A 16,983-nucleotide genomic window follows, 5' to 3' on the forward strand; every position below is an offset into this window, starting at 1 on the left:
ACAGCCCCTTTCACAGAGGCTTAGCTAATAAGCCAGAGCGATTTAGCTTCCCTAATCTTTGCTTGGAAGTCATTCTATCCACTCCATTAATCGCCTTTATCAACACTCCTGAGGGCCTCCGGGGAGTTTCCTCCTCCTTCTGGTCCTGAGTTTCTCCAGGCTGCAGACTGGCCCATCCGAGCAGGGACTCCCGCTCCTGGCTGTCATCCACGGCTTGTGAATTGTGTCCTGAATGACCCACGTGCCCACCCAGTGCTTTGTCCGCACTGTGGGGCCAGGCACGGTCATCAGCTGTCTTACAGAAGCTCATTCGGTGGAGGGCATCCCATGTAGCTTTACCGCAGTCACCCGCCCTAGCTCTTCCTCTCCAAATAAGGTAAGACACAAAGACCCCCCCAGGCCACACAGGGAGGCTGGGCGGCCACCACTTTGCCTGGTGCCCATGTGATGACACGAATCCTCTCTCAGGATGAGGCTCCGCTCGCTATCCCCTGGCCTGCTCATCAGCAGGATGAAGGGAGGCAGGAAGGAAACCAGGATGAGGATCTGGGCACTGATCGTCCCCGGAGAGAGAGCCACAGTCTATCTTTTGCGTGCACGCACAATGTTCTGTTTCATAACTCCTCCCTATGGTATTGTCTCAATGCCTGAATGCTGCTTAAGCAGAAGCCTCTGCACTGGTGCCTCTGCAAAATCCTGCAGGGATTAGGCCCTGCTGATACAAAAAGTGGAATGAGCGGGGTATCCCTGCATGCCAGGCAATGTGCCGAAGGCGCACCGGTATCATAGTGAGCCGTGCCCCCTCCTCTCACAGGGCAAGGGCAGCATCTCTGTCACCCCTTCAGGCCTCCCCTCCCCCACCCAGCAGGTGTCCACAGGCCTCCCACGTGGGTGGAAAGGTAAGCAGTTCCTGGAGAGGTGAGAGCAATCTTCCCAGCTCCTAAAAGCCTACAGCAGCCAGACGGAGGCCTAGCCACTGGAGTGGCGTGCCTAGCACTGGGCACGATGCAGCCACAGGGCGTACCATGCCCGCCCAGGCACCCCACTCTAAGACCAGCTGAAAACAACACCACCATCCCGATCTGGTCAGGCTCTCTCTTCCCACCCTGTTTCTGCAGTTGCCACACCCACCGCCAGGAAGGCCGCTCACTCCCCACCCGCCCAGCAAATGCCCACTTGCGCTGAAGTACAGCTTGAATGCCGCGTGCTTGGCGCGTGCTGCCTTCCTGCCACTCAGGGCTCTAGCGTGTCACTCCAGATCACCCCCGGGGATTAGAAGTCTACCTTCTCCCCTGACCTGCAGGCTCACCGAGGACAGGGATTCTCCCCGCTGGTGGCCCACCCACAACGCCCAGGAGTGTCTGATCTGCACTTCGGCCTAGGAACCTCAGGACAGAAGCCAACCACTGGGACTGCTGCAGGATTCTTCCTGGACAAAGGTCCCCAGAGAGGGGCCCAACTCTAAAGGAAGGAAGGCGGGCTTCCCCGCCCCCACCCTGGAGAACGGTGGTGTCACGGACGACGCACCTGCACCTACCTATACTCAGAACCGGAACTCCCACCTCTCAACTCGTACCTCCAACACCTGACCACTTTGGCCTCAGTCAGGAGCTCCCAACTGTTCTGTCTTCACTTTTTTTTGGCTTTATAAAGTTCATGCTAAAAACTCTCACATACCTCAGTGGAAGTCACCCCCCCCCCCACTGGCAGCAGTCACCTTCCTATGACACAGAGCCGCTCAGCAACCATCCACGGCCTCTGCCACTCACAGGGCGGGGTCCAAAAGGCTCTTGGTCCAAGACTCGCTCATTGCAGGACGCCTCGCCTTCCAGGCCCGCCCACCCGCCTCGTGCCCCAAGCTTACCCAGCAGCCCCGGGACCCTTCTTCTTCTTCCCTCAAAGAGCACAGGCTCTGGGACCAAGCTGCCCAAGTTCAAATCCCAGCTCTGCCAATTTCCAGCTAGGAGACTGTCCCTACAACCCCCCTACCGGACTGTCACGAGGCTCCGCCAGGGAGTGTCTGTGCCATCATTATCCTTCAAATGCCGCATGTCTCCCTCCTCAGTGCCCCCTTCGATGGGACGTTCTTCTCAATCCTGATATTTAGGACTTCTCCGTTCCCTTCTGTTCTTACCACCAGCAATACAGCACGTTACACACCCCTCCCTCCCCACCCCACCGTGTTATAGTTTTTTGCAGATTTTGACCCTCTTGACCAGACTCAAAGCTCCCTGGATGCAGGGTCTGCATGCAGGCTCATTTGACTTTCCCTATAGGCCCAGCAGATGCGGTTGCTCTGCCAGCCTTGGTCCGGAAACCAAGTAATAACCCCACGAATGGCTTCCTATCCCAGCACAGAGAACCGGCTTCAGGAGGCCTCCTGACTAGGGTCATTGGTTCATATGCAGAGTTATTTTAACAAGCACATGCCTTAGGCACAGGGCTGAGCCAGCTGGTGTGGGATGAGCCCTGCTAAAACTGGTCCCTAAACTCGGCGTATATGATGGAATCCAAAGTCCGACATTTACAGTGTGAAATGAGATAAGCTGATGGTGAGTTCCTAGGAGCTGGTATTTGGGAAGACAATCTAAAATGATCTGCATCTTTCTGTTCTCGCCAGAGACCAACAGGCCCTTTGCTGTGCACAAGCCAAGCACAATGCTTTCGCCAAATCCTATTTGTGGTTTTATGATTGATTCCACAAAGCCCCAAATAACCGATTTTCTCCATTTCACGAGGAAGGCATGTTCTTCAAAGGGATAGGCATCTGTCCCTTTGCAAACAATAATGATATTTGCACAGCACTTTGCACTTAACCCTTAAAGGCCTGTATGATAAACATCATCACCACCATCGTGCCCATTTCACAGGCAGGAAACTAGGGCTCCCGATAGCCAATAGCCCAAGTAACAATCACAAAAAAGCAGACCCTGTGTTAGGGCCAGAACCCAAACTCTGGTCTCCAAATTCCAGACCTCATTCACCAGGTCCCGCATCACCGACAGAAAGACCAGATTTAGAAAGCACCAACACACACACACACACACCCCAGCCTGCGTGGTCTGGGCAGTCTCAGCATCAGTCAAATAAAACATCAACAGTTTCTTGTCCTCAAAGACTTGATAACAAGCAAACCTAGTCCAGAAATTCCTTTTTAACTTTAACTCAAATGCAGCAAGTACCGCACTTCACACAACTCACCCTCACCAGAGGCCAGTTCCAGACACGGAGCCTGTCACGTTACAGTTGAACTCATCTTTCAGAGATTGTTTCAGCAGCAAAAGCCCGTAGAGCGTTGCTCCTTGCCAGGCACTCCTTTAGCACCATGCTCGGATTAACACATTAAGTGCTCACAATGCCCTGAGGAAGGTCCTGCAAGGGCCCCTGCACATACACTGTTCTAGATTTTGGGTATGCCAGTGAACCAAACAAACCCTGCCCCTTCCCTGAGGTTAGAAGGTAAAGTAACTACTTCAAGGTCAAGTAACTAGCAAGGACAGAGGCAGGACTGGAACCCAGGCAGTCTGGTCCCAGAGTCCATGTTCTTAACTCTTGAAGCTTGTAACCCTTAATCCCTCCTAGCCTGGGTGTCCCAAGGCGTGGTCACAGGCTAGAAGGGACAGCCAGGGACACAGCTCCCTGAGGGGAGTGTGAGGGCACCTGTCCATCCAGTCACCACCGTTTATGCTGGAATCCGCCGGGGCCTTAGAGCCCAGGAGGCCAGGGGCACCTTGCTGCCCTCCGGGAGCTGACTGGCTAGTAGGCAAGGGCCAGCAAACACCACCCTCAGGAGAACCCTGAGCCGTCACTGGGCCGGGCGCTGCCTGTGAACTGGGGTGACTGCCCTGCCCCACTTCTTAGTGGGACCACTGTCCACCAGTCTGCTGACTTCATCCTGGGTCAGCACTCCTCCATTTCCCAGCCCCACTCCTTCTGCTTAAAAAAACACACACACAGCCACACAAAACCAACAAAGTAATCTGATCCAGCCATACCCTGTTGAGCACTGACTCCCGAGCTAAATCCCCAAAGCCTAATTACTCACTATTGTGTGTGGCAATCTTCCCTGTTTGTTTTCTCTCCCGGGACAGCCAATGAGCGCGATGAAGCAGTCGCGACTAAGTGCTGCTCCAGGTCGGGGTGCTGCTCGGATTTCTCGGGGAGCCCTTCCCAAGGCGCTGGGCGGCTGCTTGGAACGTCCTTCGTCCACCACCTCCCGCTGCTCAAGGTGCCATCTCCTCCAGGGAGGCCTCCTCGCCCTGCACCACAAGCTCTTTCCTCCAGGGTAGCAATTTTCCGTTTTTTTTAAAATCTCATGGCACCCATAAACTCATCACTAAAATTCTGCAGCACCCCAAAACATGTATTTTTGGTTGATCTGACAAAAAATAGATATAATTTTGATTCATTCACACCAGAAAGCTATTGTGTTGGCTGTTGCCACTTTTTTATTTGACAATCTCAGGGAAAAGAGGGCAGGGCCCCGGACTAAATAGTCAGGTGTTGCGTGTTTTAAACATTGTTGTGGCGCACCGGGTGAAAAGCGTAGCCCCAGGGGCATCTGCCATAGCGGCTCTGTTATTCAAGCCCCGCCTGGGCACCCCAACCTGACGTGCACTCCCCCCACGGCAGGCACAGGGTCCCTTCCCGCTTCAGAACCCAGCACAGTGCGGGGGAGTAGACACTGAGAGCAGCATGTTGCATTTCATTTCCCGGGCAATTACCTAGAGACCCAGGCGGCAGCCCCGCCCTGAGCTGCATCAGCAAAGGGAGCTGGAGGCCCGGAGGCTGAGCGCTTTTGCTTTGGGGGCCTGCAAGGGAACCACGTACTGTGCAGAGTTCCTTCGCCTCTCAGCTACACAGTGACTTTCTGTTCTTTCCCCAGGGGGACAGCCACTGCCTTTCAGGAGAAATTACATTCTTCCAACACTTTTTTTTGTTGTAAAATTCTATGCCCCCCATGGCCTCATCAATAATGTTTAATCAAATAAAAACCTTTTCAGGCATTTGATGTTTCTGTCGAGTTGAACGGCAGGATCTCTCCAACCCAAGGCAACACATGGCAATGCTTAATAATTCCCACTTTTACTGCAGGGAGGAGCATTCCTCCAAGTTCGCGGGGAAGCCGGGTGGGTGCTTTCTGGGCTGCGCGAGGCCCACGTTGTGTCAAGAGAGGAGCATCTGGAAGTTGGGGGCAGCAGATGGCCCAGGAAGGAGGAGGGATCATTAGCAGATGGCCCCAATAGTTTGGGTAAAGGGAAAAAATAGCTTTGATTGCAAACAAATCAGTATTAGAAACACACCAAGATGCAGGCCCACACGGATGTTCGCTGCTGCAATGGACAGACAGTCCCCGTTTCTCACAGGGGCGCCCAGGCAGTGGCGGAGGCTGGGTGGGAGAGGCGGTCAGTGTCCTCATCTTCCACCCCATTTATTAAAAATTACAGGTAAGGATACCGGCTCACCTTCAAATTAAAAGGCTCCACAGGGGATCTTCAGGGCAGTGAAATGATTCTGTGCAACGTTACAACAGTGAGCGCATGTTATCATACACCTATCAAAGCTCATACAATGTGCCAACACAAGAGTGAATCCTGATGTAAACTCTGGGCTTCAGTACTAATAATGTATCAATACTGGGCCGCCAACTGCAACATCAATACCACACCGACAGGATGTTAATGATAGAAGGGACTGGGGGTGGGGGAAGTAATGTCGGAACTCTGAATTTTCTGCTCAATTTTTCTGTAAACCTAAAACTGCTTTAAAAAGAAAATAAAGTCTCTTAGTTAAAACACACACACCTGCTGCTTCTTGCTGGCTGGGTGATCTTGGACCAGCTACTGAATCTCCTCAGTCTTCTTCTCCTCACTTGCAAAATGGAGACCCTAGCAGCACCTGCCTCTGGGCTTGTTAATGAGCAGCAAGTAAAGGAACGCGTGGAAGGCACTTAGAACGACCCCCGCACACAGCTGGTGTAAGCCATTGGCATGTCGATAGCAGCTCTCGTGTGCTCCGCACGCCTTAATGCTTCTACACGCCACATGGCTTAACAGGTGGGAACTGCTGTTACGCTCCCTTTGTAAAAGAGAAAACCCGAAGCTTAAGGGATCCTGACCTTGCTCAAGGTCACATGGTCAGCTAGGAAGGGGCAGCCAGGACTCCGACCCATACAGCTGCCTTCAGCATGTCAAGCTGCATCTCCAGGAAGAGCTGGTGCTTGCTGGTACAGGAGCTTCTGGCCACTGGAAATTCTGTACTTACCCAGTGCCACCTCGTTTTGTGGAGCCGAGTGGGAGGAAGGCAGGCAGGGAGGGATTCCCCAAATGCCAGGCAGGATCTTGGCAGAGCCAGTACTAGAAGCCAGATCGCTGGTCAAGCCACTCAACCCAAGGTACAATATCCTCACTGTCCCGAAAAGAGCAGAGGATCCCATTGACGATGGGCTGCTGCTATTCACCAGCCTCCATTTGCCAGTCTGTCATTACCCCACAGACCACTATGGGGGTTGGTGACACTCTCCCCAAGAAGCCACCTGGCTCTCTGGAGGCTGCCCTGCCCAGGATACCCCCTCCTTAGGGTGGGAGCCCTGCCTCTACCTTCTGGGACAGTAACTGAACCGTGATCCCACTGTCTCCAGGTGAACAGCAGCAAGGTCAGTTCCTGCTTTTCCAGCTCAGGGTTTGCTTCGATGGGGGACGTGTCTCCCAAGGCTGCCAAAGCAGCGCTTGCACAGGCCTTCCTTCGGTCTTGTTGCCGGCACCACCTCACCTCCACGCCCACGGGTCCTGGTGTACCTTTTGCCACTCTGGGTCCCCTCCTCCTCCTCCTCCTGCTTTCTGCACCTCTGCTCCCCACACTGGGGTGTCCAGAGACGCGCTGCTGAGGGGGGTGCCTACTCCATGCTCTTCTCTCCCCTCCTACCCGTCTCACCGCCAACTCCTATGCACAGGACCTGCCCTCACTAGTCTCCGCTCCCCTCTACACACGCACACTGCCTTTTACGTCAGCCCTGGCACAGCCTGGTCAGACCAGAACGAAGCCGACCACAAAAGATCCTCCATCTAGAGCCTGCCTCCAACTCCTCTGGCTTCCCGAAATTCTGGGAACCAATAGCTTCGTCTTCAGCTCCCTCTCAAGCAACCCCTCCCCCAGCCCTCTTTTCCCAGCCCTTCTTTTATGGACACTGGGATAGACCAAAGCCCCACCCCCAAATCCTCATGTTGAAGCCCTAACCCCAAAGCAATGGCATTTGAAGATGAGGCCTTTAGAAGGTCATGCAGGTTATGTGGGTGGGTCCCCGGTCTGCTGGGATTAGCAGCCTTCGGAGAAGGGACACCAGACCCCTGCTCTTGCCTTCCCCTCCACTTGGACACAGAAAGAAGGCGCCAGTGTGCAAGCCAGAAAGACAGTTCCTACCACAACTCAAACTCTGGAGCCCCGACCGCGGACTTCCAGCCTCAAGAAGGGAGAGAAAATGCATCGTTTCTGTTGTTCACGCCCCCAGTCTGTGGTATTTCCCACTGCAGCCCAAGCTAAGACACAGCCACCAGGCACTCGAAAAGACATATCTGAAAAGTAAAAAACCAAACGAGGGAAAGCAAACCACCCCCCATGACAACAGTCTCTCTGCTTCTTGTTGAACATGGGGGCAGAGGATAGAAATGCAAACGAATGGAGGTGACACAGTGGAAGAGGGACCCCTGATTCAATCTCAGGTGCGGGGGGCAAAGGCAGTGTAAGAATGGGGGAAGCCAGGCCCACCCCAGGTAAAATGGGGATGTAAAACACCAAAGAACAAATTCTTTTTAGCAGCAAGTGCTATACAAGGTTGGCCATCTCCAGCATCCAAAATCCTCAAAAGATTAAAAAAAAGTCAGAACAAGACACTGGTCTCCTGAACACAAGAATCACTGTTTGGAAAGATGTTGACTTCTTCACTCGTCCTCGCCAGGTTTGACAGGCACATGGTTTTCCCAGTCCCTACTGGACGCCAGCATCGTATCACCTCCTGGGTAAGCAGGTAGGAAAGGAATGAAAGCAAAAGCTGGGGTCTGAGCACACATGTGTGTTAGCACTTGGTGGGTGTTGACTTGTTTAATTCTAACAACGCTCATGTGGTGGCTTCAATTACCACCCACCTCTTCCATAAGGAAGGAAAAACTGAAGCCCATACTGGAAAAGCAAATGAGAACTTCGCCTTTCACTTCTCACTTGGGGGAGGTGCACCAGCCGTAGAACAATGGACAGAACTCTTCCCTGCAAAGAACTGACACGACAGAGACAGTGACTCAGAGGCGACTTTGGGTTAGATGTCCAGGGAAGGCCTGGGGACACTGCGGTGACAAGGAGGAGCCTGCCATGGGGGATCGGGGGTGGGGAGGCATGTAAGCAAGTTTCCCAGAAGCTCCAAAAACTGGCCACAGAGCGCACCCATCCCTGATTCTGATTTTGAGAGCTGGGGCCAGAGCCAGGGCCAGGCATCTGTGTTTGTCACCTGCAGGCCTGGTTTGCCCCACCGCTGTCTTCAAACACTCCAGGTGCCACCACCAAGAGATGCGTGGGAACTCCTCAGTTCCTCCTATGGATTGAAGGTTCGTGCCTCCCCAAAATTCCCGTGTTGGAGCCCTAACCCCCTAGTGGGATGGTAGTTGGAGGTGGGACCTCAGGGAGGTCATTTGGTTTAGATGAGGTCATTAGATGGGCCCCTGTGATGGGACCAGTGACCTTCTGAGCAGGGGAGGAGACACCAGAGCGCATGCCCTCTCCCCACCACGTGAGCTACTTGATACCAAAGGGCTGCCTCTCACCCTTGCTCATGCTCCCCACCAGCTGCCCCCCAGGGCTGGACACACATAGCAGGTGTGTCCACATGCCTGTGAAACAGGACAGAGGCTGGGGTTCTCCCAGCCCAGAGACCAGGGGCTGGGAGGGAAGTCAGGCCTCAGCCCACATGGGCTGGGGAACAGTTGGGGCACATGCGGCGGGGTTGGGGGGCAGATGCAGCGTGTAGGGGGTGCACTGGAGCCAGAACACCAGGGATCCTCCTGCCAGTCATGCGAGCTTAGAAGTCACTAAACTTAAGCCTGTCTTCCTCACCTTTGCAGAAACACTGTGAGAATGAAAGGGCCTAATATTCACTATATACTTTCATTCCATCATTCAGCCAACATTTACCGAATCCCTTCTATGAGCAGGGCCTACTCCTGACGCGGTCGCCACAAAGCATGACGCAGATGTTAACTACTGCTCCAGAGATGGCCGTTTCCTTCCCTCTTCCTCCCCGTGGGGGGACAAGCCCAGGTCTCCTTCCAACAGGACCGCAGGCTGCACAGTGGGAGGAGTCATTTCTGGTCAGAGAGCGCTCTGAAGGTGCAGGAAACAGCAGGGAGCGCGAGACTCTGAGAAACGGGCCTGCCTGAGCCAGTGTGCCCAGACTCAATGTGACAAGTCATGAGAGGAGGGCACAGCCAGCCCAAGGCCAGGGTGCCAGTGAGCTAGAAACCAGTCGAAAATGCTGAACCCCGATTCTCCTGACAGACTAGCTCAGTGCTCCCTGCATGGATGGTGCCAACTTAGCATCTCAGGTCCCTGGAGCTACAGGATGGCCTGGCCCATGTTCTCGAGTCAGCCCGGCACCCCTCCCCCCCATTCCGCCTGATGGGAGAAAGTGTGCTGCAGACGGTCAGGTGACGGGACGATACAGCTACTGAGCATCACCGGGGCAGGCGAGAGTGCAGAGTTCAAAGGGAATCCCAGCTGCTTCTCTGCAAGCCTGCACTCGCCTATGCTCCGTGCCCATACGTACTTCTCGGAAGGGTCGGAGACAAGGGAAGTGGACGGTGTGGAAAACAGGCTTTGAGGGAGGTCCTGGACATGCGGAACCAAAGGCTTCAGTCGCACAGGCCTAGGCTCCGATGCTGGCTTCCCCGCTCACACGCTCCATGACTGTGAGCAACTCATGTGTCTTCCCCCAATGTTTCCTGACCAGTAAAATGCAGCCATGCGACGACTCCCTCCACCCCTGCTCCTCTGCCCTCCTGCTCCATCTTCTCCTACACACAGCCCCGCGCTGGGCCTTGCCACCAGCTTCTTCCAACCCCAGAGCCAGCAAGAAAGCAGAGACCGAGAAAGGTTATGCGACTCACCCGGCAACGCGGAGGAAAAGCCAAGGGGTGCCCCCCTGTAACACAACCTCATAGTTCCCAAAGGGCTTCCGAACACACCGCCCCACTGGGTCCTTCCCACAAAGACCACCAAGCGCTGGCCCCAGAGATCAAGTCCAGGCCGCCCAGCCCAAGGTCCAGGCAGTTTCCATTCACCTCCATGCCTGCCAGGAGCATACTCTCTTCTCCCGAGAATCATCTTCCCCTGTTTAGCAAAACCTGCCTGATGACAGACAGGGTGTCCTCTCTGGGTCCCCACAGCCTCTGACTGCCCCCCGCCCCCCGCAGAAGTCTTAGAAGGAACACCAGAAATGCCTACCAGGGTGAGCAGAATCCATCTCCCCAAGCTGGGGCAATACCCCAGGAACTCCCATTCCAGCAGAGGGGCCTAGCACCCCAGGGTCCCACCCCTGTAGTTGCCCCGGCATCATCTGACCTACTGACAGGTCACCTCCAAGTGCCATTGGCCAGAGCAGCAGGGTGTGCTGCCCCCAGAGCTCCAGCAAATGGGCACAGTGAGAGAAAGGGAAAGAAAAAGACACTCAGGCCAATGAAATCCAGCGAGCGGGAAACACGGAGCCTCAGGAGCACTGAGACAGATGAAAATTTAAAACTCTTGAATGTGACCTCTTTGGTTGTTGGATCAAGAAAGTACTTGAGTTGCTTAGCAGCATAACTGATTAATGTGTGTACATTACCTTGAAATGCTTTATGGCTACCCTCGCACCTACATTCATAAAACACTTTTCCCAGCTCTAGGTGTAACCCCCCATCCCCAGGCCCAGACAAATGCCCGGGGTGGGGTGGGTGGGAAGGAAGAGGGTGGAGAATCTGTTTCTTACCAGGGTCTGTGCAGTTCTTGGCTGTCTGTGTCCCGTTCACCGGTGCCATCAGCTTTCTGTTTCTCCACGTGTCTGGTAGATGTCTGCTTGCAGAAGCAGGTCTGTGCCCTGGATTGGAAATCAAGTCCCAGACACCAATGAGTCAAGGTGGCGCCTGCGTTCTCACAACGACCTTGCATAGCTGTGTCAACTGTAGTAGCAGCTCCCTTTGACGAGTTGGAGCCACCTTCAGGGAGTGAGACAATGGCTGGAAGCACAATAAATACCACCTACAGCAATGTTTCCTAGCTCTAGTTCATTGCGTCTAGTCCCAGGTGGGTCAGTCAGCACATGAGCTGACCTTGGTCACGATCTCCCAGTCCCTGGCCCCTCACAGATGCAACAAAAGGTTCAGCTAAGTGGCCATTAGGTTCTCGCCCAGTAAAGAGGCTCAGGTGTGCCCACTCTGGAGGACCTACAGATAAATAGTAAGCCAGCTAGCAGGGCGAGAAGACCAATGGGGTCTCGCCCTTGAACGTGCACACGAATGATGCGGGGACCATGTTAAAATGCAGACTGTAATTCAGTAGGTCTAGGCTGGGACCTGGCACTCGGCACTAACGAGCTCCCAAGTGATGCTGAGCCCACTGGTAACCCAGGGCCAAACTGAGGTACGAGGGCGACCGTGGGCACGGAATGGAGTTAAACTCCGAAAGGCCATTCCAGAGCCAGCAAACACAGGTGATTCTCACTGTGAAAGTATTCATTTACCTCTCCCGATGCGTAAGCTGCTTCAGCTGGGTAATAACACTTCTTCTATAATGCTGACATCTAAGAGCCTGTAGGTATTTTGTTATTTCTGGTGTGTAATTGAGGGGGAAAAAAAAACACAGTGACTCGCCCAACTGCAAAACACCAGGTATTAAGACGTTCACGTAACCATTATGGTTTTCTGTTGGAAACAGCCGCTGTTTTTAACCTCACATCCTCAATCACAAAGTTTGGATTTTGAAAGGCAGTATTTTAAAAGAGTGATTACGTTCCATCTAATTTTTACCTACTTCTCACTTACAAACCTCTCTAAACCGTCCCTTCTACCTGCTCAGGAGGGCACTGCCGCTTTATCTCCAGGTCTAAGATGCTAAATCACCCGCATTACTCTCATTTTTTTAAGTGTGGAAAACAAAAGCAAAGGGCCCACGGCACCCCATTAAAAATGGCAGTGTTAGCCAAGTGAACGTCTTCCCAAGATTCCACGTGGGCTCACATTCCGCCTCCCTCCCCAACTAGACATTCTTTGTAAGTTTCTCCTTCTCTCCACCTCAGATTTGCATATTCTGGGCGACTTTCAACCCCCTGGGGCTCTTCTAGGGTGAAGGAGTGTGGATCCTTCCCCAGACACCAGCGCTCTCGCACCCTCGGGATTCAGAGTTGAGAGCACGATGCTGAAACAAAGCAGCAACCTTCCCGAGAGGACACACCGCCCCAACGTTTCCAGGGTTTGACGACGACACCTCAAGACACCCAGGGCCCCTTTGGACAGCGGTAGAGGCCAGAGGAGGGCGGAGACGAAATTCACAGCTTCTGAATACCGGGTTTGAAGGGGCGCGGCGCACAACCCTCTTCGCTCCGAATAGGAAAGCGGACCATTAGGTTTCATCCGCCCCACATCAAGAGAATCCATATCTGGACCCCCGCTGCGCTGCCCTCCCCAACACACTCCAGAGACACAACTGTGGCATCAAGGGGCCAGGGGTTCTGGTCTTCGTTTTGGTAACACAGCCCTATAGCCGCGTCCTGAGACCCCAGGGGCCGCGCGCGTCTCAGGGGAACGCGCGCCACAGCCCGGAGTGTCGACATCTGCCCTCCCGGGTGTGCTCCACCTGCCCGGCTAACCCGTGGGACCCACCGGACGGGGAAGAACCGGGAGACATCTTGGAGCTGCCCCGCGGCTTCTCAGCCTAAACCCACCAACTCCTGGGGCGGCCGGCACCTACCCAAGCTGCCAAAGAGGCCGGACGCACAGCACACCAGAGCCAGCACAACACACACGAAGCCAACTTGCTGCGGCAGCATCTCTCGCCTCCCGCGAACTTTGTGCGGCCGGAGAGAACCTGGGAGCGCCATCCCGGAGCGCCTGGGTGCCGTCGCTGGGTGAAGACGGGGAACCTCAGAGGCCGAGCGCTGTCCGTGGGTGAGCGGCGCTACGGCTGGAGCAGGCGACGCGCCGCTCAGAGGCCGGAGTCTCCGGACCAAAGCTTCATGACCCTCGGGGAAGGTCGGCGGGGAAGCGCGGAGAGGGGAAGTGTGGGCGCGCGGCGTGGCCGTGGCTCAGAGTCCCGCTCCTAGCGTGCGCGCACCGCGCACCGCGGCTCCGTGGCGAGGAGGCGACGGCGGCACGGTGGCGCTGGCGTCCCTGGCTTGCAGATCTGGCGCAGTCTTCGCGCTGGGGCCGCTACCTGGTCGCTCAGGCTCGGCGGGCTCGTGCGGCCGCAGCCGTGGCTGCCTTGCCCGGGGCTGCCCGCGGGGAGCACTCAGTGCGCCCCCGCGCCCCGTGCCGCCGCTCCCTCTCGCAGCATCCTCCTCCTCCAAGTTTGGCGGCGGCGGCAGCGGGCCAGCGACGCTCCCTAGCTTCGCGAGGAGCCGAGCCGGGGCGGCCCCAATGCGCGCAGGGGTAAGGCAGGCTGGACACGCTGGGCCTGCGACCCTCGCCACGATAGCCTCAACGTCGGCCCTCCCGGGGGCGAGCTCTCCACGGGAACTTTCTCTCTGGCTGCTGGTGCCTGCGTCTGCGAGGCCGTGGCGCCTCCCGCCTGCAGCTCACGCCTCCCTTCTCCTCCTCCCGCCCTCCCGCCCGCCTCTCACCGTCCGAGCAGCACGTGTACTCCTCCTCTAAGACGCACTCGCCCGTGCGCGCCTCCCTCCCCCCGGGAGGCGCAACTACTGCCCAATATAATCGTCCTCCTCTTTTCCCCTCTCTCTCCTCCCCAGTGGAGCCCAACCGAGTCCTCCCTTCCTCTAGAGCCCTCCCGGGCTGCAGCAGAGAGGAACAGGTTATGGCTCCTTGGGGACCCTGAGAACAGGGTTACCGTGGAGGGGTCGCATTTGTCCAGGCTCCCCACGCCCCCCCCAACCCCGGGCGACCCGACCCCGTTCCGGGGGTGCTTGCTGCACGAGCAGATTAATTGCTCGAGCAGAGCAAACAGGCTTGCAGCAAGCCTAGGAGCTCCGGTGCCCGCCGGGACCTGCTCCTGCGGGGCTCTCTCAGGCGGGCGGGCAGCGGGAGCCGGCAGCGGGGGCGCAAGGCCGACCCGCAGACGCTGGAGACACCGTAGAGAGAGAAACCTGAGAGCTCTGCGGCCCCGCCGCTGTGAATTGAGAGCTTTTGATGTTCTGGAGCCTTGCCGCTTCGCAAGGCTTTCGGATTTTTGTTTTGTTTTGTTTTGTTTCCCTCCTCTCTGATCGGCTCTCTAGTGGAAACTCCTTTAAAAATGGGGCAGGAGGGAGAATTTTAGAGGAGCAGCAGCTGAGATGTAATCCAGGTACTAGCAGGTGGTGGAGACATTCGCAGAAGGGCCTCGGCCCAGAGGGTTTGATTCCAGTCCTAGCGCTGACTCCCTTTCCCTGGCACGTCGTCATCCGGCATCTGGATAGGCAGGGGCTGCGCGGGGGTTAGGTCCACTGAAAATCCTGTTCGGGGCAGAGCCAGTTCTGTTTAATTAAATAAATACACACCCACTGTGTGCGGGACCTGGGCCAAGTGCCAGCCAGAGAACAAAACAAAACAACCAAAGGAAAAAAAAAATGTGTAAGATCCAGTCCCCGCTGTCAAGGAACCCACAGTCAAAGTGGGGCCAGACCTTTTGGTAAACGCCTGTTGAGCAGCATCTGCTCTAAAAGCCACGGTTTGGCAGCGTGCACATTATCCCCTCCCCGCTCGCCATGTGGGCCACGGCAGCAGGCGCTTGCAAGAAATTCAGGCTCTAAGGTTTCCAGCCAACTGAGTCAGAATGTGCCTTTTCAACACGCCCCCTGGAGATTAGTGTGCACATTCAAGCATGCCCCTTTCGAGTTGGTCCCAGTGCCTCTAGCCCATCCCCCCTCTGGCTGGTTCCTCCTGGGCTGGGTAAGCAGGGGTCATTTGGCTTGTGTTAGTCTTGGCACAGTGGCACAGGAACGAGGGACCTGAAGGGCCAGGGGAGGGAGAAGTTTCACTAATTATTTTCAGCATCCTTGTTTCCGTGCCCACAAGGATACTGAAGGCACGAACACAAGACTCACTGCAGTGGAAATCCCTGGAGAAAATGAAAGGGAAAAGGCTGGCATTGTCGGCCCTGCAAGAGAAGGGCCCGGGGCTCTGTGTTGTCCGCAGAGATGGCCCACCGCAGAGGCTCGCCCTCCACGTGGGTGACCTGTGTACCAAGTAAGCCTGCTGTTGACAGAAAAGACACTTTTCATGCTTCCACAGAATATTCTTCTCACTGACTCGGCTGCACAAGGATGCCCTTATCAATAGCAAATAGGAGGCATAGGTCAGTCACGTGAAAGCTAGCCAAGGGCTCTTAGCATGGCGTTGAAGGCCAAGGGCAGAGTTAAAGTGGTAAAATGTTGTCAGCTGTCCAAAATTCAGCGTTAGCATCACATGGAGGAAAGCAACCCTAATGAACAGAATGGCCTCTCGTTGTTAGAATTTAGAATGGTGTTAAAACCTTTCTATGGAGTTCGCCGGGGGCTGCTGGAAATGGAAATGTTTGAGTCTGAAACAGGCTAAAGGGGCCGTCAGCTAGTGAGTCTTTAAACATTAGCTAGCCCTTTCATAGGACACTTCCTTGCTCTGACACCTGTCACCTGCTTTCAGCTCGCAGAATCCTTGCACTAATTTCACAGGCACAAATGGACGCCCTTTATTTGACAGTTTAAAAGCAATCTGTTTGGAATTGTACTTTTTGCTTCATTTCAACAGGGCCCATTCCCAGACAGCCTCTGCGGAAGCTCCCGTGACTCCCCCAGCAGACGGAAGAATCAGATTTTGTGTACTTTTCGGATTCGAAGCATTCAGGAGCGGTTTCTAAGTCAGCAAGGCCATGGGGCAGATGGAAAATGCAGCCCTAGGTTTCTCTTAGGCCCCAGGGCTGGCTTCAGGGGCACTGGGTTTGGAGTATCCCTCCTGCGACCGAATTTTCAACTAATGTGACAGGAGGAGACGGTTCACACAGCCAGACAGTCTTCCCCGTCTTGGGAGGAAGGCCCAGCCTCGGGAATGGGCACAATAATTTAAAAAAAAAAATTTCTATGACATGAAGAGCCTCACCATTTAGTTCATCTTCTTACTCAGTGTTTTCAAGTTTGCTGGAGTGACCTTCTCCATAACTCTGATTCCCCCTGCTCTGCCTTCCGGATACCTGGATCAGGCAGCACCAGCCAGGGCAGCCATTCTTGAACTCCAGGGCGCATCAGAATCCCCGGGTGGGGCTTGTAAAAGCTCAGATGGCCAAGCCGCCCCCCCCCCACCAGGGTGGGGCCTGAGAATCTGTATTTCTAACACATTCCCAGGTGAAGCTGATGCCACTGGTCCAGAGACCTCGCTGGGCTAGGTTCTGCCCAGGTGACAGTAAAACCGCAAACATCTGCCTCAAGGGCAGCTGACCACGCCACTTGGGTGTAGGGGTTGTTTTGAGCAGAAGGCAAATGAGAAGAAACACCTTCCAGAAAGGCTCTGCCCTTCCCCCATTTGCCAACAAGCAGGACAGAGACTTGTAGAGACGTCCCCCCTTCTCTCCCCACCAGGAAGGACAGGAGTCCATCACTGGTGACAACTCCAGATCCTGATCAGCCCAGAGGCAGCAGCTGAGGAATCTAATAAACCTTGTTCAAACGACTCCTTATCTACCGAGTTTCCCCGTAGATTTGCCTTCCCACAATTTGCCCTAGGAGTTCAGTCTTTTTCTTTTGCTTCTCTAAACGACACGTTGTTCTTTTGTTAAGATGCCATGTAC

At 55.0% G+C, this 16,983-nt stretch overlaps 1 protein-coding gene across 3 annotated transcripts in view; it reads right to left on the reverse strand.

Moving 5' to 3' along the window:
• SLC24A4 (solute carrier family 24 member 4) overlaps positions 1-13,811 on the reverse strand; it is a 133,116-nt gene extending 119,305 nt beyond the window's left edge. For all 3 annotated transcript variants that reach the window (XM_037031318.1, XM_037031317.1, XM_037031316.1), the window contains exons 1-2: positions 12,985-13,811; positions 11,009-11,116 (exon numbers count right to left, since the gene is read on the reverse strand). In XM_037031318.1, coding sequence (XP_036887213.1) covers positions 11,009-11,116; positions 12,985-13,114 — 238 coding nt within the window. In that variant the 5' untranslated portion in view covers positions 13,115-13,811. The remainder of the gene's footprint in view (positions 1-11,008; positions 11,117-12,984) is intronic.
• Between the last annotated feature and the right edge of the window lie 3,172 nt (positions 13,812-16,983).

The sequence above is a fragment of the Sturnira hondurensis genome, unplaced genomic scaffold (assembly GCF_014824575.4).
Source record: "Sturnira hondurensis isolate 20B ecotype Veracruz unplaced genomic scaffold, ASM1482457v3 Scaffold0021143, whole genome shotgun sequence".
In the NCBI taxonomy this organism is placed as follows: domain Eukaryota; kingdom Metazoa; phylum Chordata; class Mammalia; order Chiroptera; family Phyllostomidae; genus Sturnira; species Sturnira hondurensis.